Consider the following 27,290-nt stretch of genomic DNA (forward strand, 5'->3'; position numbering starts at 1 on the left):
AGATGTGGTGCACCAGAGGAAACGATTAATCACACACTCTTCCAGTGCCACCTGGCACGACAGATTTGGGCGCTTTCACAGATTCCCACGGGTATGGGGTGTTTTCCCACAGAATCTATTTTTGCGAACTTGGATCATTTATTTTGGAGAATACCTTCGGAATTTGATTCCTCAGTTTTTCCATGGATTATCTGGTATATTTGGAAAGCAAGGAATGAGAAAATATTTGAAAATATAGACAATGATCCACTAGTGGTATTACAGTTAGCGGAAAAAGAGGCACAATTGTGGCATGCAGCTCAAATCGAGCTTATTAACGAAAATCAGGGTTCTGTTGATTTGGTTACTCGATCTCGAGTGAGGGATGCTTCACTTGATTCGACTTATTCGGGGTACCGTTGTTTTGTGGATGGATCATGGAAAGGAAGTGATAAGTTCTCCGGTACAGGATGGTTCTGTACATCATCAAGTGGAGAACCGCCAACCATGGGAGCTGCCAACCTCCGTAGAAGTCTATCTCCCCTACATACAGAAGTCGAAGCCCTTCTCTGGGCGATGAAGTGCATGATTGGTGCAGATAATCAAGAGGTAGCGTTCTTTACAGACTGTTCTGACCTGGTGAAGATGGTGTCTTCTCCAACCGAATGGCCGGCGTTCTCAGTGTATTTGGAGCAATTTCAGAGTGACAAGGAAGAATTCTCTACCTTTTCTTTATCTTTAATTTCTCGTAGCGCTAATGTAAAAGCGGATAATCTAACACGAAAAGTTCGTACAGAACCGCAACATATCACATATGTAAACAACATTCCTCAGGAATAGCTCTTTTAAATTTTAATTAATTTCGGATGACAAAAAAAAAAAAAAAAAAACAGAAATTAAGCAATAACATCTTATAAATCCAACAACTATGTCACTTAATTAAACAAACATGCCAAAAGGCAACAACATAAATATTGTTTATCTAAGGCCCTTACCTTAGAAATTTATTAAAAAAAGTTTTAAAACCAACGAAAACCATGTAAAAAGTACTACGACTCTCCTTAGAGAATCAAACGGAGAAAACTCTTCTCACTTATTTGAAGAAAGAAAAAAACCAACGAAGTTGAGATCTTTGGGAACTGGCAACTTCATCAAACGACTCTCACTGGCCATCATTCGCAATTAAGCATGGCTTTGATCCTTTGAACGGTTGAGCTAATCAAGGTATTGACTGTGGTGGCAGAAACTTCCAGGTTGATATCAGGAGAGTAACTCGGACCAGAGACAAGGATCTGGAAAGCCACTGTGAGGAGTGTCGAGCTGCCACCCTCGATTTCGCCCTCGGAAGGACGGCCGTCACGGGAGATTATGAAACCGGAAGGGAGGATTGGAATGGTGTTAGGAACGACTTCCCCTGAAATGGCCGCGAAGGCGGTGTTTAGATCCATTGGAGCGTAGACCACCATTCCTCCTAATGCATCTTTGAAGCTATCTTGAAGTATCATCAGTTTATTACTATCCCCTACGATTGAAGGCTGTATAAAAAGAATTAAAAGAACAACCATATAGTTAATGCCAAAATTATTGAAATTGTAATAGACTTTTATATGAAAACCAATATATATAGATGGGAATAACCTTCTGATTTATTCAAGATTTCATGACCGAATCTATTCTAGTGATCTTGGAGATCAACTTGTGGTTGATGACCACTAAAATGTAAAACAAAGTGGACCGGTTCCATGGATCTTTTGCACTTTATAACATCTCTATTTAAATGCTAGTTATATCAAATTTAAGGAAGTTTGAGTAATATATATACCTGGAGAAAAGTCACAGTGTTCTTTTGGTCTGATCCGGTGACAAAACGAGCAGCCTCAGTCGCTGGATTCCCATGGCACAGAACGTCCCACTTTTTTTGCATATACAAACATTAGATTTTCTTGTTAATTACCAACAAAAAGAAGAAGAAGAGAATGTTGTTTTTAAAACAAGCTGATTAAATTGGACTTGTGAAGTTTATTATTAAGCCATCTATTAATCTTACCTGGTGACGAACCTCCAGATTCTTTAGGAAATCGTAGACATGGATAGGAGGGAGAGGGAGGGATAAAGATGAACCGGCGCAGACAATGAGACCGGAAGGTTGACCCGCCTCATTGTTTATCCGCACCGAAATCCTAACTCCGCTATTGTTAGTTTCAGACTGTTGCGAGAAATCCTGTTTGTCAGTCATTTTCATTATCCATGCAAAGTTCCTCAACATTCTTTCTCCCAATTGCATTACGCTCCTTTTGCCTTCTATTGTTTGCACAACTACAAAAAATGAAAATATTTTAAAATTTTATAAATAGTTAGAGAGTTTTAAATACCAAAAGTTTTGAAACTATATATCACTTGTTGTCAATATATATTAAATTTTAAGTTGCACAAAAAAGGTTACTTGGTTGTTGTACGATATATATAGGTAGGTGTAGATGTAAGTACCTCCGGGGTTGTCATTGTTGGGGATGTCAGGGACGGAGGCGGAGAGAAACAGCCTCTCACACATCCTCTCAAGAGTAACGGTCCAACGTCGAGCTCCGAAGCCAAAGCCGCCGTATAAGAGGTCTCTGTAAAGCTTATGTGGCCGCACTTTATTATCATTCACTACCACATGCTCTATCCACGTCACCTGTCCATTTTATTTCTTATTTTCTATTATGCTTTCAATAACACATATTCTCTTAAAAGTTATTGAAGCTAGATACACTAATGAAATGGAGAAGAACAGAAGTTTGAGAAATAAAGGTAATTAAGAGGCTATTTAATTGTAGATGTCTAGATGAAAATGTTGATCAACATTAATAGGATTAGTTGCAAGAAAAAAAAAAAAGAGAAGAAGAATATGTGTTTTTGTAAACTATTTAAAATAAATAAAAATTATATCAAAAAGAAGAATTAAAGAGAAGAGAGAAAGAGACCTTAGAGAGGCCATGGGGCAAGGCTTGAATGACCACACCGGAGGGACGTTTGGAGCAAATCGGAGACGCAAACTCAAACTCAATGTTTGGAAGATGACAGGACACATCAGCAATCATCCAGACATTTTCTTCCATTTGTTGGCAAGTTCTTAGTATCACAAACTCTCTCGGTGGCACCAGTGGCGATAGTATGTGCAGTTGCTCATATATCTGTTTTATTTATCATCCAATTTGTTTTCACCAAATTTTTATATTAGTCTAACAGTTAAAATTTTAAAGATTCATACCACTCTTGAGAAAGTTTGTCCTCGATGGTCATTGGAATCCAACACGTGAATCGTTTTGGCCTCGCTCACGATTGTTGGAAAAAGCCTCGCCCATTTCTCCTGCATATTATATTGTTAATGTAACTTTGAGAGGACATGCGTTTAGTAAAAAAAAGGTATTAAGATATTTGATAATTCATTTGTTGATGTCAGCTTAGATATAAATGGCATAAGTACGTACCGCATTCAAGAACATGTCGATCAAGTTGCTAGCGTCCATTTGAACCACCACGACTTCTTTAGAAGACTCAGGACGACCATTTGTGTTAATCTTAGTAAAAAATTTCTCATAGAGCACTGGATCAATGACGAGCCTATCATCAATAGACGACTTTTTCCACATTGATTCTTCCATTTGAATGAGACTCGTAACCTCTGCTACCGCTTTCTCCGCAGTTTCAAACATCGCAATTTTCTCCAGCTGAGATAGTGGTTGGAAATGCTGCTCTAGCAGCGATTTTCGCGGCTGAGGCGGTGAGTTGATGTTTCCACGAGTGTATGGTCCTCTTAATAAACTTGAAGACTCGGGGAGACGGTTAGAAGAGCTTCCATACAACGCAGGACGGTGATTGGACGTCGATGCATAGGTTGATGGACCATGGTTATAGGGTAAGGCATCGACGTTAGGCATTGAGTCACCTTCGTGCTGGTTTAGGTAGTTTGAGAGTATTTCATACTGATATTCATAGTTTGATCAATAAAAAGTATATTAGTGATTATATTATTTCCAATGTAGAGACAATTTATAGTGAAAAATATATTAAAATCTCATATAGACATCACATATAATGCCAAGAAAATCACTCTCCAATAGAGTGCAACCTCATCGATTGTTTTTTATAAATTGTAAGAGAATATAGTTAATATTAAAATTCATTGAAATATTAATTTTCTAAAATGTGTGCCAAATGAATTAATTAGATGAGTACTAAGTACGACTAAATTTAATAGTTATATAGATAAAATAATTTTACCTATATTTGATGTAATACACTAATACTCTATATAGGGTATTAGTGTATTAATGTACACCCAAAATATTTTTAACTTAATGTATACAAACTTTCACATTCATACTTAATTAATTTCATAAGTATTTTTTTTATTATATAAGTCATGAAAAATCAAACTAGTTTAGTATTTAAAAATAAATCGCGTCCGAAAATGAACCGAATAGTTTGTAAAACCAGAAAAGTAACAAATCATATTATTGTTCATATAAGCGCATAATCACAAAATTGAGGCATTCAAATCATGGATTACTAATTTGTAGATGTATTTTCAAAAACTTTCTAGGAGAAAAAAAATTCATCAGCTTTACAAATTAGAATTTTATTTAGCGACCTATGAGATGATGAAAATAAATATTAATCAGAATAAATAAAAATAACTTTTTTTATAGAAATACTTGCGAAAATCGTACCTTTTCTTTGAGAAAAGCGTTTTGTGCACGCAGTTTTTGGAGATGGCGAAGTTGTTCTTCTCTCCCAGGACCACGGCCACCACATGGAGGGCAAACCACATTCTTGAGTGCGTCTTCCATTGCTTCGTTCTCACGTCTTATCTTCATGTTTTCTGCTCTAAGTATTGCGTTATCTGCTTTTTCATTGTGAGTCTAGAAAAATAAATCAAATTTTAGTGTTTAATAGCCAAATTTAGGCAAACCTCAATACACAATTTTAAAACTCCGTTGTGTTAATTCTACTGTGGTAAACAACAAAAAACAATAATGATGATGAAAAATAATAATGACTAGTAACTCACCACTAATTAGTTAAACTAAATTAAATCACTTTTTAATATATACTAAATTATAGTGTAAAACAAACAGTAGATAAGACAAAAAATATTAACCTTGGCTTGTGTTCTTTTGTTTTGAAACCAAAACTTGATTTGTTTTGGTTTCAGATTCAGTTCTTCACCCAATTGACGTCGCTGCAATTCGTCTGGATGAGGACATTCCTTAAAATACCTTCAATCAATTAAAAAACACTAGCAATGAATTAAGAAGCCAACTTTTTGAAAAGCAATATAAATTAATTAAACTAGATTAAGATCTTACGCTTCAAGCCTATAAATTTGGTGATTAGTGTGGCGATGGTAACTCTTCTTATCCTTACTGTTGTTGGCGTCCATAGAAATTCTCCGTCCATCGCTTGAGCTGTCATCACGAGTAGAATCCATTTATTTTCTAAATCAAATGAAAGAAAGTATACAAAAGATATGAACAACCTAAACGCTATTTATAAAGAAAATAATAAAAAACTATATTAGGTAAATAATGTATAAAAGATTTTTTTGGGTCACCATATTAAAGATTTATTTTACTGCCTTCGATTTTAATTAGGAAATGGAACTAGTAGGCCAAGCCACAAAATAAAACAAAAGAAAACAAAACCATTTATGAAAAAAATCTCATTTACAGATTTTCAACCTTTTGAGAACGTTACTTTTAAAGGTAATTTATGATTTATATTTTTATATTATTTTAATAAAAAAGAGAATTGTTTTATATTTTATTATACATTGTTGTTTCACGTTCTCTCTTAAACTGCGATGGTTCTAAATAAAAAAAAATATGATAGAAAATTATTTTGTTTTTAATTGAAATATAGTAAGAAATCAGTAAGGATATATACATAATTTTAACATTCAATGTTTTGGTTGAATAATTTATATTTCTTTTCTAATTACTTGATAAATCTTTAATCTAAAGTTATTGAGGTGTCATTTTCTTAGCCTCACAAATTAAAAGCCAAACTATACTTCTTTGTAAAATAGTTCACATATGTCATTATTACATTAAATTTTACTTTTTATTAAAACCATAATTATGAGATCAAATCTTATTCCTATTCTTCTTCTCATATTTGTTTGATCCTAGGTTAAACAAAAAAAAAAGGTGAATCATATGATCACTTATATTGTAAGAACTAGAATTTTTCTGCATATATGATTCGAGCTAGTTTGTAACAAAACAAATATTTCTCAAATAAGTTGTTGGGTGTTAAAGAGGAGAATCCAATATATTTGAGAAGTGATATTTAAAAGATCATGAATCATAATATGTGTTTCCACAAGCTTTCTTACAAAATTATAGACCAACCAAATTAACAGTTGTTTTTGTACATTATTACAGGTTTCCAATTTCTAAACTTAAATCTGACTTACTTATTTAAAAACGTAACAATCAACTTAGCAGAGAAACAAACAATCAAATATATATATATATATATATATATTTTCAAAACAATAGACATTTAGTCATCATTCGAAATAATTCTTTAATAAAAAATTTAATCTTTTTAGCCATTATTTGTTTGAATAAACCAGTTCATTAGAAAATCAAACTTCTATATATCATGAGTATTAAATTTTTAATATTTTTTAATTAAAAGTATATCAATAACAAAAAGGTATATCGGAAACAAAAAAAACTATTCACATATTATTTTGGGAGACTCACAAAAATGCCCCTTTTTCAATACTCCTTTTCAAAAATACCCCCTTTGGCTGTCCATTTTTAAAAATACTCCTTTTTTATGTACAAAATGACTAAATTACCCTTCTTTTAATAAAAGATATCATAAATATATAAGGAAATATAACAAAATTAGGTCCACAAAATACAAAATATTTTTTGGCGGGAAAAGTGATCCCTCAATTTTTCCCGCCAAAACACTTGTAAAAAACCTTTAAAATACCTTGTAAAATTTTCCCGTAAAATTTTTTCCAGCCAAAAATTTTTCCCGCCAAAAAATTTTTTTTGCGGGAAAAGTGATTCCGTAATTTTTTTGGCGTTAAATTTTTGGCGGGAAAATTTTTGGCGGGAAAAATTTACAAGGTATTTTAAAGATTTTTTACAGGGTATTTATAAGGTTTTACAATGTATTTTAAAAGGTTTTACAACGTATTTATAAGGTATTTATAAGATATTATAGATTTTACAAGCTATTTTATAAGGTTTTACAAGTTATAAGATTTTACAAGTTTTTATAAGGTTTTACAAGTTTTTTACCAGTTATAATTCCTTATAAAACTTTATAAGTACCTTGTAAAACCTATTAATATACATTGTAAAACCTTACAAAACACTTGTAAATACTTCGTAAAACCTTTAAAATACCTTGTAAATTTTTCCCGCAAAAAATTTTCCCGCCAAAAAAATTTCGCCAAAAAATTGCGGAATCACTTTTCCCGCAAAAAAAAATTTTTGGCGGGAAAATTTTTTGGCGGAAAAAATTTTTACGGGAAAATTTTACAAGGTATTTTAAAGGTTTTTTACAAGTGTTTTGGCGGAAAAATTGCGGGATCACTTTTCCTGCAAAAAAATATTTTGTATTTTGTGGACCTAATTTTGTTTCAAATAAGGGTAAAATGGTCATTAAAAGTTAAAAGAGGGCAAACTTAAAAATGGACTCTCAAAGGGGGCATTTTTGAAAAGGGGTATTGAAAAAGGGGCATTTTTAACAATTTCTCTATTATTTTTTGATATTTATAGAAACATATAATTTTCACGTATGGAATAAAACAAATAATCAAAATATATATTATATATATATATATATATATATATACCAAATTTCAGTTAGACATATTAGTAAATAAAAATTTTATGGTTATTTTTGATTATATACTAATATGACTAACTGAAATTTGGTACTATTGTTTGGCGTGATTTCTTCCTATGAACAAGAGCTTTGCCACATATGAAATGTGTAAGAGGGGAGCTAGCTACTAGAATCCCTAGCCTTACGGATCGGTCACTAAATGGCTGCCCTCAATGGATAGCCACTAATGTCTAATGTCTAGATGATATGATTAAGAAGGATGTCTACTGTCTTATCGTCATTGGTCTGGATGGAAAAATTGTTAAGATGATCTCTCATCTTGAATTATGTAATAAGTCTAGCATTTTTAGATCCAATCGAAATAGCAAACCAAAAATGAAATCAAATTAATATTATTGAAATGGAAACCGATTAATCAACTATTAAATATGAAGGATTTGAAATCATTTACCTTTTGCTTATGTGTTAACAAGCTTTTTTTTTTTGGGACAGAATATATGAAAATGGATTGTCGTACAGAACGAAAATTTGGGATTGGAACGGGACAAGATGAAACAAGACGGATACAAACATATTAAATTAATTTTTTCTAGTAATTATTTTGAATACGAATTTTATTTATGGTTTGATTATAGTACATATTCAAATTACCGATGCTAATCGTGAATATTGAGTTGTGTCACATGAGGAGTATATTTATTTCAATTTGCTTTGCATATTATAATGTTTTCTTTCTTGTAGTAGTATATTAGTATATGATTAGGTGCACATGGAATATATGTCCTACTATTTAAAATTCGTATTTTAGTATCAGTTTTATTAACTGATTACTTTTGTCATAGCTAGGTAGACCGGTATATAGTAGAGAAAAAAAGACATTCAAATGATCTTGATTTCTTATAACATTAAATTAATCTTAACTTCACTTTTTTGTCACAGATAACTTCTTATATAACTTTTATTTCAAATGTGTACTGTGCACACATATATACATTTCACCCCACGATTTACGCTATAAATACATGTCATAATATAAAATAGTGCACTTTCCTTGATGTCGATATATTCTTTGATTTTTAAAAAATTAAAGATGAAAAATTAAATTAGTAAATTATATGATGCATTAGGAGTACTAAATAATAGAGACTAAATACCATTAATACCTTTACAGTTAGTTCTTAGTTGGATATAATAGGCCAGTTAATATATTATTACAAACATCAACTGTGCACTACGCAAGATCTTATGTAGTAAATTATGAATATATGATAAATAAATTCGCGTACTACATTATGACTTATTTTATTTAATATTTCAATAGCCAACTTCCCTCTACTGAATCTTCAGTGTTCTAACAATGTAAAATGTGAAAATATTTGGTCTACTTGTATGAAGAAAAAACTAGATATTCCGCTAATTTAAACAAACATTTGGCCTTCAAAGAAATTTCTGAGAAGGCTGTTTTTGTTCACATCACATAGTCAATATTCAATTCAATGCAAATAAATTCCTTATAAAGCTCTTTTTTCCTCGGATCCCACATCATTTTACTTAGCGTTGAATATTTTCACCGTGTAGTCTTTTTTAGAAATCGTTGAATATCAAAAACAAGAAGAATGAAAAGAAACCGTGTTTTCAATGTGCTGTCATACGATTACCGGACCCTTGTGAATCTGAAACTTTAGATTTTGAAACATAAAATTAACTTGGAAACAACACTTCTCAAAAAGTTATTGGGTCAAAAGTCTAACACTAAAAACGAAACTAGAGGCAGTATTCTGATAATTCAAACAAAGTTTAGGCCTTGGGAAGAAATATTCACAAAAAGGAAGTTTCCAAAATTTCGTTTTATTTAAATATATTATTACCTTAGTAACCCATTCAATATCATTTGATTATTGATATAAAACACCTATAAGGTGTCTCTCTTCTTCCTCCATTATTCCCATTCATCACTTTCCTCGATCTCACTTTCCCTCTCTCATCATCATCTCTTGGTATTCTCTCTCATCGCCGTGATGGTGCTCTCCCACGCCGCATCGGAGTCGGATGTCTCCGTCCACTCCACATTCGCATCACGTTACGTCCGTACTTCACTTCCTAGGTAATAAATATGACAATCTTGATGATCACATTCTACATATGTAAATTTCGATAAAAATGGATCGGAGGGTTAAAAACGTATATATATATATATATATATATATATATATATATATATATCAGGTTCAAGATGCCTGAAAACTCGATACCGAAAGAAGCGGCGTATCAGATCATCAACGACGAGCTGATGCTTGACGGGAATCCACGGTTAAACTTGGCCTCTTTCGTGACGACGTGGATGGAGCCTGAGTGTGATAAACTCATCATGTCCTCCATTAACAAGAACTATGTTGACATGGACGAGTACCCCGTCACCACCGAACTCCAGGTATTTAATCATCACATAGTCATGATTTTTTTATAAACGAGTTTTAATCATAAACATATATATATATATATATATATATATATATATATATATATATATATATAGGCTTATATATGGAGATAAATGTCTATAGAAAATCTTGGGATTTTTTTTCCAAACGACTTTGTGATAGAATGTGGTCGAATTATGATAAACTCAAATGTCTGGACCGGCCATTCATATTCTGGATCGAGATTATAAACCATTGTTAATCAGTATAACTCACAATTAAGATACTTTGTTATTAATATCTTTTTAAAAAGAGAAACTTTTGTTTTTTAATAGTAGTAGTATTTTTCTACGTGTATAAAGTATGTATACCAACTTTGTTGATTATTTGTATGGCTGTGTTGATCTAATTTGGGTGATTTTGAATACTATGGTCTTAGAGGAATAGAGGGTATATTAATATATACGACTCTTTTTCCGCTTACGTAGTACAGTTTGTTTTTGGGGGAGGTTGGATCTCGGAAATACTAGCCGGTGACTTTAATAGTTGAGTTTTATTGTGAGGGTCTTTTTTAAATCTAAGGTCTTAACAAAAAAGAAATAATAATCTTAAGTTTCTTTAAATAATTTATACTATTATTAGTTTGTATCATTAATTAGATGCTAATTTATCATGGAATCTGTTTTCCATATGTATAAAATGTACACCAACTATGTTGGCTTTTTCTATGGCTGTGTTGATCAAATTTTGAATAATATGATACTAGTTAGTATAGTAATTAGTGGGGATATTAGCACTACCTTATTTCGCAATTACCATCCATTGTAGTATAGTTGAGTTGTTTGTGAGGATTTTTACTTTAACCTAAAATTCGTTGGTCCTACAGGACTAATATGTGATGAATTGATAGCTGGATAATTTTTAAAAATGATACATTTTTATCGGGCAATCACGGAAATAAAAGAAGACAATAGGAAATTTCGGTTATGCTTTCAAATTATTAGATTCTTCCTGTTTTAAATTAAAAAACCTAAACGATGACCAAATTTTATAACATATTAATTTTTTTTTGTCAACTATCTGTTCGCAATTATTTACATCACAAGATAAACATGATTGATATCACGTTGGATTATAGAATAGTATTGTTATGATGATATGAGTTATCTCCACGACTTTTTTTTTATCTCCACGACTTAGTGTGTGTATTATCTTAGTTTTGCTTTTACATCTGTCACATTGTTTATTGTCCACTGAGATTATTCTAAATAAGCATCAATCTCGATGTCAGAAAATGATTAGTCAAGTGGGTTTCACTAATTATTCTTTCTTTCTTTTTTTTTTCGTCGCACTAATTATTCTTTTTGTTTTAATATTAAATAACAGAATCGATGTGTGAACATGATTGCGCATCTATTCAATGCACCGTTAGGAGAGACGGAGACAGCCGTCGGAGTGGGAACCGTTGGATCATCGGAGGCCATAATGTTGGCCGGTTTGGCCTTCAAGCGCAAATGGCAGAACAAGCGCAAAGCCGAAGGCAAACCCGTCGATAAACCCAACATTGTCACCGGAGCCAATGTTCAAGTAATTAACTAACGTTTTCTGAATTAAAAAATGTTTAATAATTTTGATCAATTTTCTTATAACGATTTAAATGTTTAGGTGTGTTGGGAGAAATTCGCTAGGTACTTTGAGGTTGAACTTAAGGAAGTGAAATTGAGTGAAGGATACTATGTGATGGACCCGCAAAAAGCTGTTGATATGGTTGATGAGAACACTATTTGTGTTGCGGCCATTCTTGGTTCCACTCTTAATGGAGAATTTGAAGATGTTAAACTCTTGAACGATCTCTTGGTTGAAAAGAACAAAGAAACCGGGTAATTAATGAATATATATATATATATATATATATATATATATTTGTTTTTAGTACATTACACACTATACGATAAAGAAGAATTATATTAATTAAAATTAACAACTATGCATGTTTTTGATAGATGGGATACACCAATCCACGTGGATGCGGCAAGTGGAGGATTCATAGCACCGTTTTTGTATCCGGAATTGGAATGGGACTTTAGACTGCCATTGGTGAAGAGTATCAATGTGAGTGGTCACAAGTATGGACTTGTGTACGCAGGAATTGGTTGGGTGATTTGGAGAAACAAAGAGGACTTGCCTGAGGAACTCATCTTCCATATCAATTATCTTGGTGCTGACCAACCCACGTTTACTCTCAATTTCTCCAAAGGTAATTACCCTTTTAATATTAATTTGTTTTTCTAGTCCTAATCTTTTTTTGTTTGACTTTTAATTACTAGTCATGATCTAAAGTAGACTAGCAGCCATCAAAGTAATGGAGATAAAATTGCTTTCCCTTTTTTAATATACTGAAATCGACTCCATTTTTTTTTTTAATTCGTAGTAGTGTAGTAGTTGGTTATCAATTTGATGGAGGAATTGAGGTCAAACTTTTTTACGTTTAAAATTGGGAAACTTCACGTAAATTATTTTCACTTAACGTTTTTTCCAATTTTTTGACTTTGTACATTAGTTTAAGAAATGGGTAGTAAATTATAGTGAATCAAAGGGATGGGAGGTCAAATTTGTTTCCATTTTAAAATTGGGAAAAACGTAACTTCGTTGTCGTATTTGAAAAAGTGTGATTTTCTTTTTTTTTGTATTTTATTCACTAAAGTCTTCTGTCAATAAACGCAGGTTCAAGTCAAGTCATTGCTCAATACTACCAACTTATCCGATTGGGCCACGAGGTAAGTCAGTCCACGATCATAAATTTTACAAATCATGCTAATTAATTAGACATTACTTAACAATTAAAATGTATCAAACAGGGTTATACAAATGTGATGGAGAATTGCAGAGAGAATATGATCGTGCTAAGGAAAGGACTTGAGAAGACAGAAAGGTTCAACATCGTATCAAAGGACGAGGGAGTGCCACTTGTCGCTTTCTCCTTGAAAGATAACAGCTCTCACACTGAGTTCGAAATCTCCGACATGCTTCGCAGGTTAGTTGTCTTTAACTAAGAATATTTAAAATACTCTTTCTCTTATTTAAACTTAAGTTAAAAGATTCATAAAATACGTAATTAGATAGCTGTATGATGAATATGTAATTAATTTCCTCAATAAATATCTGAAATATAATGTAGGTATGGATGGATAGTGCCGGCCTACACAATGCCTCCAAATGCACAACACATCACTGTTCTTCGAGTTGTTATCAGAGAAGATTTCTCGAGAACACTTGCAGAGAGACTTGTGATCGATATAGAGAAAGTGATGCGTGAGCTCGATGAGCTTCCTTCGAGAGTGATTCACAAAATATCACTCGGACAAGAGAAGAGTGAAGCTAACAGCGATAACGTGATGGTGACGGTGAAGAAGAGCGATGTCGAGAAGCAGAGAGATATCATCATTGGCTGGAAGAAGTTTGTCGCCGACAGGAAGAAGACCAGTGGCATCTGTTAATCGAATATTTACTTGAAAATATTTGAAGACTTTATTAAATAATGCATTTGCATTGATTTGGAGATTTGAATGTTTCATTTCCCTTTATTGTTGAACCAAATTTCATTTGACTTTGATTTGCTTTTGATATTATAATTGCAACATTATGAATTAAGTTTATGTGTTTCTTTTTTATTCCTAGTGCATCATCCATTATACATAGGATTAAGAAATCTACTAGTTTCACTGGTATTTTAATTATATCCCATAAGCTCATAGGTTGATAGATTTGGGCTTTAACATGGGCTTCCAACTCAAAACCAATTGGCAATGAGTGGATTGGCCCTAACCCTTTATATATCACTTGATAATTTCTCTAACTTCCGATGTGGGACTTTCTCTCATTAACACCCCCCCTCACGCTCAGGCATCGTTGGCTCTGAAGCGTGGGCATATGTGGGAACAACATCCACGGGGTGGCCCGATATGGGACTTCAATAACACCCTCCCTCACGTTCAAACATGAACATCTGAAGCGTGGGCATATGTGGGAACAACATCCACAGGGTGGCCCAACGATTAGGTGGCTCTGATACCATGATAGATTTGGGCTTTAACATGGGCTTCCAACTCAAAACCAATTGGCAATGAGTGGATTGGCCCTAACCCTTTATATATCACTTGATAATTTCTCCAACTTCCGATGTGGGACTTTCTCTCATTAACATAGGTAGACAACTCAAAATGGGGTAAACGTTTTTTTTTTTTTGTGGTAAAATTCGTAAACAAACTAAAAATCATGCATTAAATAAGACAGATGTAGGTTTATAGAATGCATTTTACATGAATATTTGACCTTCCAAGTGAATTTCAACTGCTACCTAAAGAAGAAGACTAAACATTCAGTAGAGTTTTCTGAAGTATTATTTTGGATCCATGCATATTGGTAAGAAATTTGTAGATATAAAATTACCTTGAAAATAGATTAAGCAATCAAAACAAATTTATTTCAACTATGAAATTTAAATTTAATTTTTCATTGACTAGTTTTCCTGATTTACTGTTAGTTTAGTTCCTTTAGCCTTTTTTTTTAGAAATAAAACGAAAAATAATATTAAAAAGCTTTGTGATAAAAAATAAAACGAAATTTAATTTACTTAAACAAAAATTATAAAACAAATATTAATCAAAAAAAGCAATAAACCTTAAAACCTAATTAAGACGTCGTTTGCGCTTCTTCTTCCTCCTTGGTCTTGCAAATTTGCAATCGTGAATCGTTCTTCCCTTCGACCTCATCAATCTCCATCAAAGCAACAATATCAGATTCATCTTTCTCTTTTTTTCACTTTGCTTAGACTTGAGTTTTGAATCAATTCATGTTTGTCAATTGATTTTTTATATGCGTTTAAACATTAGACAAACAACTTTCTCTCTACGACTCTATCTCTTCCTTGTACAGAAAGTCATACTAACTATTGATTTGTTCAATGATTGCAGGAAGATGACTTCGAATCGAATAAGACACCAGCCAGGAGGAGCATCAAAAGTAAGAAAAAAGAAGAGACAAGAGAAATTAACAAAATCAATGGAAAACTCGATGTTGAGGTATGTAAAAAAATCTGAAACTTCTAAAACTGATGAGCCTTTAGAAAAAAGAGATCAATATGAGTAGTGAAGAAGCTGGTATTTCAGAAACTTGTGAAGATGAAATTGGTGAACATGGTGATGAACACGAGTGTAGAAAGAAAAAGAATGAAAATGCGAATGAGTGATATGGAGATTGAAACTGAGATTGAGAGTGATAATGGGAATGATGAGAAACTTGATTATAAAAGCTTGATGAATGAGTTTGCAGGAAGAAATGCATTGAGAATTGTTAGATTTGAAGAATAATATGCTTATTTTTTTTTGTGTTTTACAATATCTACAAATTAGAGCTTTTGTTTAACATTTAGACTATTTTAATTGTTTTTGCTTTTTTTTAATATAAATATGAGGCATCCTTTTTTTTTCCTTTGATTGTGGCCTTCATAAACGTTGAGCCGGCTCTGGTGGTACGATGCCCAAAATAGATATAGGCCCAAAATAAAAGTTACCCTGCGAGAGAAGGAAATTAACTTATATTGAGAGAGGCCCTGGTCTTTTTTTTTAAGGTTTGTTTTGCATATGTTGTTAGGATCACGATATCACTCGACTCTCGCATGGTTGGGAACGTATTTGTTCCAAAGATATAAGTCTATAACCATCTCGAAAATATAGGCATGTATTCTAAAATGTAAAAATGTTAAACATAAAAGTTAATTTTCACTTTCTTCAATTTTTCCGTTTCTTATGTGGTTAAGATCAACTATACCATACTGTGTAAATCATGATAACAATGCACACAGATTAATAATTAAAAAGCACTGATATCTTTATTAAGAAAGAAAAACTTTGAATTCTGGAAGAGTAACATACTAAAGCATAAAAAGTGAAAAAGGAAAACATAACTAAAAATGAAACTACTGAGAAATCAATACTTCATAAATTCCTAATAAAAACCCTAAGCTGGCGAAGGAGCGGAAGGAGTGGATTTAGCTTTGGTAGAGCAATGAAGCTTAACCAAACAGTCAAAGAAAGGGTTGTGGTACGCTCCAAAAACAGTCTTGTCACAATCTTCATCCATCTTCTGGATAGAGGCACAACAATCCAATCCAATAGCGGGTTTGCGCGTGAAGAAAGCTATAGCGATATCCGCAACACATGTTCTTACATCCTTGCAATCGGCCAAGCATTTGGTTACAACCGGTGGTGGATGAAATGGGATAGGGTGGAAGCCGGCCGGGATTGGTGGGAGAGCCTTTCCGGTGGTGGGGAATGGCCAATGTGGCTTAGGGTGATAGTGAGGGTAGAAATGATGGTAATGCCACCATTCGAGCTCTTCAGTACGTAATGGAAATGAATCTACATTTTTTGCTGTGACTTGAGATGTGACACAGCTTGTGAAGAGTATCATGGCAACAACAAGAATTGCGAGATTCTTCATTTTTGGATTTTTGGGATCTTTTGAGGCTTGAGTATGTGAAGTGAGAAGAAATGGGGTTTTGATGGTTTTTGAGATGAAATGACGTTCGGGTTTATATAGAGGTATTAATTAGGGTTTTTAGATTATTTTTTTTCGTTAGTGATAATTTCGAATTATGTATATTATTGGAATATTCTCTGATATTCTCGATGTTTAATTGAGTTTTTTCTCACGGCGTAAATACTTGATGTTTGTTGTGAATATGCGACCTTTTTCAAATTATGGCATTTATTTGTTTCATTAATTTTTTATCCATTTTATTGAACTGATCTCGCTATATGTTTAACATGCATGCTCCCTATTTTACAGGTTAGTTGTTTCTAATAAAGAAGAATATGCTGGAATTAAAGTGTTAATTTTGGGATATTCCAACAGAAATATATACTTCGTATATTTGGGTATTAAAGATATCGAACATTCGTTGACAATTAAAGAAGAAGATGCCATATCCCCCACAAAAAGGAGGATAATTGACTAATTGAGTGAAGGAACTGGAGGATAGTACGGAACCGTTTCATGTAAACAACATTCCCCAGAAATGGCTATTTTGAACTCTATTTAATATACGGATGACAAAAAAAAAAAAAAAAAGAACTGAGGATAGTACTTAAAGGCCGACAACTATAAAACCACAACACGGTCCATAAGAAGGAGGGCCTAAAAAGTATATAAAGATGATAGCCCAATGTAAATAAATTTATCTCGTAAAGGCTCTGGTTTTCTTAAAAGAAGGAAAAATTTAAATACACCAAGAAAATCGGTTTGTTCATACTCTTACAAATAAATTATGAGAAAACATATTCAAAATAATTATAAAATATGAATTTTATACTTTAATTTTATGGTTTGTTAAAATCATACATTTGCCTTAACACTGTTAAATGTCGTGAAATCTCAATGATTTTCATGTGTGCAACGACGTTTCTGAAATGAGAAGGCATTAAGAAAATGCATGGTTAACTATTAACACTTTTTTACCAATCATTTTCATATCCCAGTTTTTTTACAAGTTTAACGTCTCACTGTTTTCGATTGTGACTTCGATGATGAGATTTTAAAACGTCTATACAATTTTTCAAAGTTATCAAAATATAATTAGTTGATTTTTTGGCAGCATGTATAAGCCGGACCGGAGGATATTGGTATGAAACATTGCAATGAGGCCCCCATTTTAGAGGGGCCCCACAAAATTACTTTTTTTTATATATATATATATGTATATCATTTATTATATATAGATCTTAAAATATTGTGTATACCTAAAAAATATATAATTATTATATATAATTGAATGATAAAAAAAATAGTAAGTTATTTTTTCCCTACAACCACAAGATTTTCCATCTAATAAGAGAAAATATTTTATTTAAAGAAATTCTAAAACAATCAAGAGTAATTTGCTTTAACAAATTATTTTTATTCTAGTTTTTTTTTTTAATTTTATGAAAATTTTGATATTATTTTTTTTTTAATTGTTTGGGGCCTCCAATTTTGTTGGTCCGGCTCTGATAGTACTGCTTCTAAATTATTATTCACATGATGTATTGATAGTACTGCTTCTAAATTATTATTCACTAGAGACCAAAATCATGAAATTCTGCGACGATATTTGTAGCACACGAAACTCAGTGGAGAAAATCACGAGTGGCACACAATTTGACAGATTCAAGGGAAATGTTGGCGAGAATCATTATAGTCGAGTGCATATCTCGTTAATTAATTTTTTTTTGGTCTTTATACAAATAATTAAAAATTAATCTAAACAAAATGTATGCACCATATGATTTGTTTCATAAGATCGTTTACCTCCTTTCAAGAGATCCCCAGCAACTAAATCTCTCAGCATAAGAAAATTGTTATGCAGCAGTAATAAGAATATTCAAGTGGCTAAAAGTACTAAATTTTTATCATATATATGAAACATCATTGCTTATATTATTATATATGAAACATTATTGCTTATATTATTTTTTTATTTACGCATCAATTCACTTACTAACGTTCAATTAAATTTATATAGTTACCAAGTCATGGGTGATGGTGCATGCTTAACGTTCTCGTGAGTAGATCCTAATAAAAACTCGCAATAGTAACATGCATGAATCATGATACATGGTATATATATATAGTGATTCAAATATTAATACAAGATTTGAAGATTGTTTTTTTAGAAAAAAATTAAGTTTTGAAGATGGTTACATATGATTTTAATTTTTTTTTTTTTTTTAAAGAGTTTACTTCGAAGAGGTTTGTGTGAATGTGTTTATATTGCAGTCAAGAGTATATGAAAGATTCAATTATAAGCAGTTAATGCTTAGATTCTACAATGATCATATGATATTTCAGAACATAAAGTTTGATATAAACTTGTGATTAAAAAAGGATGGGAGTCCCATGGATAAGGGGAACAGTCGCATCTCCAAGTCAAAGGATCCTCCAAATCAGAGGAAAGGTTCGTTCGGTTCCGTAGAGCATAGCAATCACCAAATCGAAAGTACGAAGGATGCATGGGTCCCATTCGCAACTTATATTAGTGGAACGAACTTTATTTTATAATCTTATCATTAAAATTCGAATTATTCGTGATTATAATAAATCATCATTTCAAGAACTTGCTGTGAGATAACAACTGGAAGTCATAATAGTATTAGATTATGTTGCGTCCTTCCATATACTACGTGGTATGTTGTTGTTAAATCTTAACTAAAATGTAGTTTATTCGGTTTTAAAGCAAATTTCATTTCAGTTCACCCTTGATATTTACTCGAAGTTATCATCAATTCAAAATAATTAAATTTGATTCAGATTCAATGTGAGTTTTTATATATTAGAAAAAAACATGTTAATCGAAAATAAATCAAATTTTAGTTTTAGCAAGTTCAAATAATCCCCTATATATTAATTGAGAAGCATTTTAAATAAAAAAACTTACCTTCACATGGGATTTATAAGACCGCCATGCTGACATATCGCAACCAGAGAAACTCTCAGCAAACTTAATAATTGTCCAATATTTACTAGACTAATTACATATAATGCCATTAGCAATTAATAAAGGAAATTAATTAATAAAACTATATATATTGACGAAACAAGTAAAAAGTATAATAAATCATTAAAATCATGTTAATCGAAAATAAATCAAATTTTAGTTTTAGCAATTTCAAATAATAAGCTTTTAATTTATTCGTTTTTATATGACCAATACATACTCGACTTTCTCTTTAAGCTTTATTAAAAAAAAAGTTACAAACTATTGAAAAAACCCCGAAAATTTAGAAACTTTATTAAAAAATACAAACTATTGTTGCAACTCCGATTTGAATAACCATGAAGTAGTATTGAACTTAACCTTTTACCAAAAAAAGAAAAAAAAAAACTATTGAAGAAATTTTCCTTTTGTTTCAGTTAAAGTTAAACCTTATAAAAAAATTACATTTTATAAACTTATAACTAACTTTTATTGACAAAAAACAAACTTATTGTTTCCCCGTCAAATATTTTTGGCCATTTACAACTGATAACTTCTATGTAGGTGCTAGAGTAAAGTGATAAATAATGATAAGAGAAGATTTACCTAAAATGACCATAGACTTCTGAAAAACACGGCTAATATATTTGAATACTATATAATGCAAATACGCGGATTCAACCATATAATGTCAACCTCTATATGCACAACTGTCTATCTCCACCTTATTATAAAATAAAAATAAAATTTTATAACTCTGTTTTCCTCCAAACATTTTCTTGTATATATACTCTCATCTCTTCTTGGATCCTCTCCTAAAAACAAACAAAACTTCTTCATAGCTTTTACTCCAACAATCTCTCCTCGAATTCGATCTTTCTTCACTTAATGGGAAACTACGTTTCTTCCGCACTAAGCAAAACGTCGTCGTCCTCTTCTTCTTCATCGGCGGCGAAAGTGATTCTCCCGGACGGTGGAGTGCGTCACATTCACGCGCCGATGAAAGCCGCCGAGCTTATGATGGAGATTCCAAGCTTCTTCCTCGTCGACGCTAAGTCGTTAAAGATCGGCCGGAAGTTTTGTCCGTTAGCAGCCGATGACGACCTTCAAATCAAAGGCTGCCACGTGTACGTAGCTTTTCCTATGACGCGTGCCACGTCAGCTGCTAATGCTTCGGATTTGGCTCGGTTATTCGTAGCTGCTAAGAAACAGCGCCGCCGCCTGGGAAGTGATCATTCTTCCGGCGCTGTGAAACACTGTCATAATAACGGAAGGGTTTCGCCGGACGGGGAAGAAGATGACGTCAGAGTGATATCGGCGGGATCAAAGCTGAATTTAGAAGATATTGAAGAGTTCTCGGCGGCGGAGTTTATGCATAGGATCTCAGTTTCAAAATCTAAGAAACCAAAGTTAGAAACTATAGCTGAAGAATCTTTGTCTTAAACAAAAAATGAAATTTCATTTTTCAGAACTTTTTTTCATTTTTATTTTTGGTTGTTGGTTTGTTAATCCACTCCACGCAAGTGGTTTCTCTTTTGTGGTTTTAATGAACAGAAAGAGACATTAGTCGAGAATGAACATGTGATTTTTTTTTTTTTCATATTTTTTGTCCGTTTACATGAAAAGCAATATTCCTTTGTTACTCGAATAGTTGAAAGTTGACACTCATTAGCCTTTCCTTTGGATTTTATTTCAATAAAGAAAAGATAAAATTATACAAATTAAAGGATGACACTTACAAAAAAAGTTAATCATCAATAAATAGCAGAGAGTATTTTGCAAAAAAGTATGAACTATATAATTTTTGTTTAACACCAAATCGAGGTTAGAGGAGCATTACACAGAACCATTTGTAATACACTAATTGTTACAAAAAACTGAAGCAAGGGGTGAATTGAAGGAGTATATAGAATAGAAGAAGCTATGTTGCATGGAAACGGGAGCGGGTACGCGGAAACGGAATCGTTTAGAAGCGCTGAAGCGATTTTTTAGAAAATTTTACGGAAGCGGTACGCGATGGAAGCGTATAGTATATATAAAGAATATATATATATGTATATATATATATAACTATATATTAAACATTATATCATATTACAAGTTATATTAACCCCATAAATCTAATAAATAAATTTTAAAAACTAAATTTAAAAATTAAACCAATTTTTACAACAAACAAAATCAAATAATTCAAGAAAAAAATTATAACACTATATTCATTCTTTTTTTAAATAACATCAAACAAAATCGTTTCAAATTATGTATATTATAGGTAAAAATATGATCAAACTCAAGTCTCTCGAAATTAATCTAAATTAATTAATCATTTATAATATCTCTCACATATTAGATTCATGTCATTGCTATTTTCTAAACATAATTTTGTTAAAAATAAAATACAAAGATTAGTATGCAAAATTTTTAGTTTGAGTTTGTTTGATTAAAAATAATAATTTCATGTTTTATTTGTAAAATTGAATTTATAAAATGGAAGCGCAAGCTTCCAAACCGGAATCGTAAGCTTCCAACGAGCTTCCAAAGTTGAATTTTTGGAAACGCGATGGAAGCGAGATTCCGAAAGCTTCCAAGAGCTTCCGATTCCGACTAAGATTCCGAAGCGGGAAGCGGACCTCCGACGAAGCGGACCTGCGTTGTTTTGGGAGAGAATATTTTTTTTTTTACTAAATATGAATATTTTTAAATCTTTAAAAACAATTTACTTAAATTCACTCTCAACAATTGATTTAAAAAAAAAAAACTATAAACCATTGATATGTATATATAAATGAATCTGCGACAAACACGATTCACTCTCAAAACAAACACGATTTGATTACATAATATACGAATCTGCGACTTAAGATATCTAGTTATAGTAGTCATTTTCACGTAAAGAGATGTGTTGGTCATGTCGGTTATTTATTTTTTTTTTAGTTGCAACGTTTAAGCTTCAATTTTTTTTTTTTTTATTAAGTGCGTCATCAATTAATCTATTAATTAAATAATCACGTATTATGTTTAAACCCGAATAATAATAATAACGTGCCCATTGGTCCCCTTGACACGACGCCGTCGCCGCACGTCGCCGTTCGTCTCCTCCTTTGATAAACAGAGAGGCTCCAAGCCTTATATATCTCCCGATTCCCACCAAAATCAAACGCAGTACAAGGACGATTCTCGCCGGAGATTTCAATTGTATCACGATTCAATTTTTCCATTGCAAGGCCAAGGTTCGATTTCCTAATCTTTTTTTCTAACGAGCGCCGGTGACGATTTAGGGTTTTAGGATGATCGTGTTCAATGCTTGATGAATCAATCTACACCCAAAGAGAAAGTGAAACATTGTGTTCAATGGGTGATGAGAATCTTTCTGACAAGCCTCTGGATGAGAAGGTTTCATTGGATTTGACTTGTGGTAAGGAGGAGATTTTGGAAGAGCTTAGGATTTGTTTACCTAAATGGGTTACACAAGACCAAGTAACAGATATGATTAGAGGGACATGTAGGAATATAGTCGAAATTGTTGATAATTTTTACGAGCACGAGACTAAATTCTATGAGCAAGTCTCTGCTGTTATATCTTTCACTTCTAGAGATGGGATTAGTTCGTGCAACCACGAAGCACTTGTTTCGAAACTGGAGTTTGTTCAGTGTGAAACCGAGCGGAGTGAAAGTTGTCAGCCATCGCAGTTTCACAAGCTTAAGAGCATGAGTAGTTCTCAGAAGAGCAGCATTTCTCCTGTGAAGAGGAACAGAAAGATAAAAGGTAAACCAAAGAAGAAAGGAAAAGCTTGTTCTAAGGTTGAATCTGTAGGCCCAAAGCAAGCTTCAATAACTAAATTCTTCAACAAAGTTCCTTCAGATGAAACCAAGGTTTAGGAGGCTAAAGAAGTGTATTTCTGCCAATGCTAATAGAGGGATGAGCTGTTGCTTGATATCAACGGATACTACCGCATTGATACTACAGCTGAGCGAGAATGTTGGAAGATTGGACTTTGCTTACTCATATACAGAATGGCAAGCCAACTGTGAATCTTGGAGTTACAATTGGCTCATCGTCATGGCAACTATGACCGAAAGATCTTGCCCTGGGACATTTTTTGCAATGTAAGAAGCTCAATGTTTTGTCTACGTTTGCCTCATTGAGAAAGCTGTAATCATATATGCATACATTGTCATTTAGTTGCAGATTTATCAAGTTTTTGACTCGGTGTTGATTCCAAAGAGCATTGCATTTATGTTTGAATGTTATCTGATTCCTACTTTCAATTTCCCTGATCTTATTCTGGTAATGAGCGTATGTTGCTTAACTCAACCCAGTGTTTGATTGAGGAGCTTTTTCCAAAACTTATTAGCACTGAAGATGGAAAAAAGAACAAAAATGAACAGAAGTATTTTGTCTTCTTTACAATTTCAAAACAACTGATTCTATGATACTGTTACAAAGAAAGGAACTTTCTATCCTCAAATCATGGTTCTGCTGCATTCTATTGAATATGATCTCTAGCAACAACTTCCATTGTCCTAAAACCTTCTTACAACAAGTTGAATATTGCTTCGCGAGATCCAAGCCATGCCCCGTGGCTAATGCTATCTTTCTGGTGGTCTCTTTGTCCTGAAAAACCAACATTAGAGGTTTCTGTTTCCACTAAAGATTAAAAAAAAAACATAAGAACTCAAGAAGCCGGAGAAAGGTCAGTCTGTAAGTACTTTCATCAGCAGACCAACACACAACTGAAGGGACAGAGTTGGAGAATTTATTTTCAGACATAAGTTGACCAGATTTGATACTCCAAATGCGAGTATAGCAGTCATCTCCTCCTGAATCAAACACCCAAGCCAAATAAACGTAAATCATCTCATTATGAACAAACTCTTGATGCTTTTCCAAGATCCAACATAGCGGTTATGGTTTCGGAACAAAGGGGGTTCCTCTTTATTACCTGACATAAGAAATCTTTCTGACGGGTCGATGCCAAATTCAATGCGAGTATGAGAATTTACATGTCCTTCATATGTCTGTACACCGACCCCTCTCTTAACCATGCGTTGATCGTATAGCTTGATCTAAGAAAAGAGAAAAAATGCTCTTGTCAGTCTCGTAGTAAGTATATGCAGAAGATAGAGCTAGTAGGTACTCACTGTTCCATCCATGGAGCTTGCCATTAAGTACTGATCAGAAGTTTTTAGTGTCTTCAGGCTAGAGAAGGAAGGAGAAAATTAATAGAGTCAAAAAAACAAAGAAGAGGATTTTCATATACGGTTTCAGTTGTTTACCAACCATGTAACAGATGACGGCATATAGATTACATGAGACGGGTTTATGTTTCCTTGGAGCTGCAAAAATGATAATTATAGAAAACTATCACCAGAATGCTGTGAGGAAAGCTCAAGAGGAAAATATGAAAAGTTGTGACCACAACAAAGTCGTTGCATGATCTTAGCAGTACCTCGAACCATTGTTTCTTTGTAGTAGTTTGACCGGTTTTACTCGATGATTGATATCGTATCTGGTGTCTAGTGAGCCTTGGAAAAGGTCTCCCTGGTCTCTCACGTAAATCCACTGACACAATGGCTCCATTTCTGAGTCCGCAATGAACAATGTTTCCCTGGGAAAAGAAGTAGAAACAAAACATAAATACATGTGTCGTTCAGTAAAAATGAAGACATGACTTTAACTTGTCAGAAGGAGGTTCAGACAGCAACTTGGCTCTAGTTATATATTCAACTAAGAGAAACAGTATTGAGCTGCTAGAAAACGATGCATCTTGGAGCTTCGAATTAAGAGAACAATACCGATTGATGAAATTGTAGCGTAAAAACATCGCTTTTGCTTCGGAGAAAGTATGAACCTTTTCCTGTTTCCAAATCAACCAAAGCAGCTCCTAAGTCGGTACCTGTAATATATCAAAATCGTTTAATATTTTCCATATGATTCCTGAAATTACTGAACCGAGTGCATTCACAGAAAAAGCATTGGTAATCTCTGCATTGCCTTCTACAGTTACTTTGCTCTCTAGGTATAACTGTAATTGTAATAAAGAAAAGTCCTGGGTGACAAAAATATAACACCGTAAGAAAGAGAAGGTACCAATAGCTGCATGACTCCCACTTATATTGCAATCAGCTGTCCAAATGGTACATTCAGAGGAAACATTCCCTTGGAGGCTTCGCGTAATAAGTATGTTCACTTCCTCAGCAACATTTAAGATAAAAATCGACCCCCCACGGCCAGTTGATCCCAGTGTAGTTATCCTGTTTTCTCGTGTCAAGATTTTACAAATGGGAAATCAAGCCCGAAAGTAAAAGAGAAGACACATTTAGAGGATACAATGCCCGGTTCACGGGGTGGGAGTTTTCAGATGCATCAAATCTTCCAATTAACTCAATAGAAGATATAGTAGATAAGGCGACCAGACAAGGTTGCGCAGGTTTCCATATATACTCAGGTGCTTCCGGTTCTTCTGTATCGTTTTCTTTGCGAGGAAGAACAGAAACTGGATCACACTCGATTACACCATCGTATACTTGTCTATCTTTGGAAACTCTTAGAATGCTGCAAGAAAAAACTTCCAAAGCATATAGGTTGGCATGAAATAACTTAAACAGCTCAACTAACTCTTCAATAAATCGAAATACATAAAGTTCCATGAAGATAATAAACATAATTTTTCATAGTCCAATCTTGAAACATCGAAAATTCCAAGAAAGTGACTAATACATACCTCAAACAACCACCAGCACTGCCTGCTACTAGGATGTTCTTTCTGGTCAAGCCTACAGATGTTTGTACATCAACCTGAAACTGTTTCAAAGCAGTATCGCCTATGTCTTCTGTGGATCCGTATCTCCATACCTAAACATAAGAAATGTTTCATATCTGTCTTCTGTAATCTTGAATAAGAAACATAAAGGTTAAGTTATTGGTGGTAATACCACAGGATAAGAAGCTTGTGTCTTTTGAATCTCGTCCTTGAAGTTAGACATCTTCTTATTGACAGGAATAACATTGCCATTCAACTCTCGGGAATAAACTAGCTTCAATGCTTTTATTTTAGTCCTCTTCTGATAATTAGTTTCCTGATCCAATTTCAATATAAACTAATCACTGATTCAAGCTAGAGAAGATGGACAATTCACATTGATTCTGCAAGACTCGACCTTTACACAAATTCGTAAGTAGTTGAAATTTGAAGTAAACCGACCTGTTCAGGCTTTGGGTCTGGTTTTTGTTTCGTTCTTGAAGAAGAAGAAGACTTTGCCCCAGGAATAGGACCTTTAATGGGGAAATATCTGTTCTTCTCCTCGTCGTAATAAAACCCAGGAAGTTCTGAGAACAAAAACAAAAACAAAATCCCACATCAAAATCTCAGATACGCCATTGAAAATAGAAGAATCGTCGAGGAAGAAGATTCAAAGACCTGGCTTCATGTTGTGTCGGAGTCGACTCTGTTCTCTCTGTTCTTCTCAGACTCCATTAAAGGCGCTATACAAATAGCTTTTAGGTTTTGGTTAAACCA

General features: G+C 33.1%; 6 protein-coding genes across 6 annotated transcripts; 3 read left to right on the forward strand and 3 right to left on the reverse strand.

The window, feature by feature from the left end:
- Nucleotides 1-875: 875 nt before the first annotated feature.
- Nucleotides 876-5,561, reverse strand: LOC110227117 (homeobox-leucine zipper protein HDG9). The gene is made up of 10 exons (XM_021020415.1): nt 5,331-5,561; nt 5,123-5,240; nt 4,692-4,883; nt 3,450-3,944; nt 3,230-3,328; nt 2,943-3,152; nt 2,467-2,653; nt 2,027-2,295; nt 1,802-1,891; nt 876-1,514 (listed from the first exon to the last, which is right to left on the reverse strand). Exons 1-10 carry the CDS (start codon nt 5,450-5,452, stop codon nt 1,152-1,154), a joined length of 2,145 nt encoding a protein of 714 aa, XP_020876074.1. The 5' UTR covers nt 5,453-5,561; the 3' UTR covers nt 876-1,151.
- Nucleotides 5,562-9,626: 4,065 nt separating this feature from the next.
- Nucleotides 9,627-13,891, forward strand: LOC9309890 (glutamate decarboxylase 1). Its single transcript, XM_002871715.2, has 8 exons — nt 9,627-9,943; nt 10,066-10,270; nt 11,646-11,846; nt 11,925-12,139; nt 12,263-12,516; nt 12,984-13,036; nt 13,118-13,293; nt 13,438-13,891. The coding sequence occupies exons 1-8, from the start codon at nt 9,858-9,860 to the stop codon at nt 13,754-13,756; spliced, it is 1,509 nt and encodes a 502-aa protein (XP_002871761.1). The 5' UTR covers nt 9,627-9,857; the 3' UTR covers nt 13,757-13,891.
- A 2,253-nt stretch (nt 13,892-16,144) lies between these two features.
- LOC9307831 lies at nt 16,145-16,830 on the reverse strand. Its single transcript, XM_002873777.2, has one exon. It carries the CDS (start codon nt 16,758-16,760, stop codon nt 16,278-16,280), a length of 483 nt encoding a protein of 160 aa, XP_002873823.1. The 5' UTR covers nt 16,761-16,830; the 3' UTR covers nt 16,145-16,277.
- Nucleotides 16,831-20,308: 3,478 nt separating this feature from the next.
- LOC9309891 lies at nt 20,309-21,374 on the forward strand. The gene has a single exon (XM_021023518.1). The coding sequence runs from the start codon at nt 20,659-20,661 to the stop codon at nt 21,211-21,213; it is 555 nt and encodes a 184-aa protein (XP_020879177.1). The 5' UTR covers nt 20,309-20,658; the 3' UTR covers nt 21,214-21,374.
- A 1,416-nt stretch (nt 21,375-22,790) lies between these two features.
- Nucleotides 22,791-24,026, forward strand: LOC9307832 (DNA ligase 6). The gene has a single exon (XM_002871717.2). It carries the CDS (start codon nt 23,071-23,073, stop codon nt 23,647-23,649), a length of 579 nt encoding a protein of 192 aa, XP_002871763.2. The 5' UTR covers nt 22,791-23,070; the 3' UTR covers nt 23,650-24,026.
- A 108-nt stretch (nt 24,027-24,134) lies between these two features.
- LOC9307833 (DDB1- and CUL4-associated factor 4) lies at nt 24,135-27,283 on the reverse strand. The gene is made up of 13 exons (XM_021020889.1): nt 27,192-27,283; nt 26,976-27,100; nt 26,707-26,850; nt 26,496-26,626; nt 26,102-26,326; nt 25,862-26,025; nt 25,567-25,667; nt 25,221-25,379; nt 25,052-25,107; nt 24,913-24,970; nt 24,714-24,837; nt 24,481-24,591; nt 24,135-24,385 (listed from the first exon to the last, which is right to left on the reverse strand). The coding sequence occupies exons 1-13, from the start codon at nt 27,199-27,201 to the stop codon at nt 24,306-24,308; spliced, it is 1,488 nt and encodes a 495-aa protein (XP_020876548.1). The 5' UTR covers nt 27,202-27,283; the 3' UTR covers nt 24,135-24,305.
- Between the last annotated feature and the right edge of the window lie 7 nt (nt 27,284-27,290).

The sequence above is a fragment of the Arabidopsis lyrata genome (assembly GCF_000004255.2).
Source record: "Arabidopsis lyrata subsp. lyrata unplaced genomic scaffold ARALYscaffold_6, whole genome shotgun sequence".
NCBI classification, from domain to species: domain Eukaryota; kingdom Viridiplantae; phylum Streptophyta; class Magnoliopsida; order Brassicales; family Brassicaceae; genus Arabidopsis; species Arabidopsis lyrata.

Excerpts from the sequence above, each read along its gene's own strand:
- LOC110227117 (XM_021020415.1), bottom strand. The coding sequence starts at position 5,452 with ATGGATTCTACTCGTGATGACAGCTCAAGCGATGGACGGAGAATTTCT. Across the intron at positions 2,654-2,942 it reads TGCCCCATGGCCTCTCTAAG|GTGACGTGGATAGAGCATGT; the intron begins GTCTCTTTCTCT and ends TAAAATGGACAG. Across the intron at positions 2,296-2,466 it reads CAACAATGACAACCCCGGAG|TTGTGCAAACAATAGAAGGC; the intron begins GTACTTACATCT and ends CATTTTTTGTAG.
- LOC9309891 (XM_021023518.1), top strand. The coding sequence starts at position 20,659 with ATGGGAAACTACGTTTCTTCCGCACTAAGCAAAACGTCGTCGTCCTCT.
- LOC9309890 (XM_002871715.2), top strand. The coding sequence starts at position 9,858 with ATGGTGCTCTCCCACGCCGCATCGGAGTCGGATGTCTCCGTCCACTCC. Across the intron at positions 9,944-10,065 it reads GTCCGTACTTCACTTCCTAG|GTTCAAGATGCCTGAAAACT; the intron begins GTAATAAATATG and ends TATATATATCAG. Across the intron at positions 10,271-11,645 it reads CCGTCACCACCGAACTCCAG|AATCGATGTGTGAACATGAT; the intron begins GTATTTAATCAT and ends ATTAAATAACAG.
- LOC9307832 (XM_002871717.2), top strand. The coding sequence starts at position 23,071 with ATGCTTGATGAATCAATCTACACCCAAAGAGAAAGTGAAACATTGTGT.
- LOC9307833 (XM_021020889.1), bottom strand. Across the intron at positions 26,026-26,101 it reads CACCCCGTGAACCGGGCATT|GATAACTACACTGGGATCAA; the intron begins GTATCCTCTAAA and ends ACGAGAAAACAG. Across the intron at positions 24,838-24,912 it reads CAAGCTCCATGGATGGAACA|ATCAAGCTATACGATCAACG; the intron begins GTGAGTACCTAC and ends CTCTTTTCTTAG.
- LOC9307831 (XM_002873777.2), bottom strand. The coding sequence starts at position 16,760 with ATGAAGAATCTCGCAATTCTTGTTGTTGCCATGATACTCTTCACAAGC.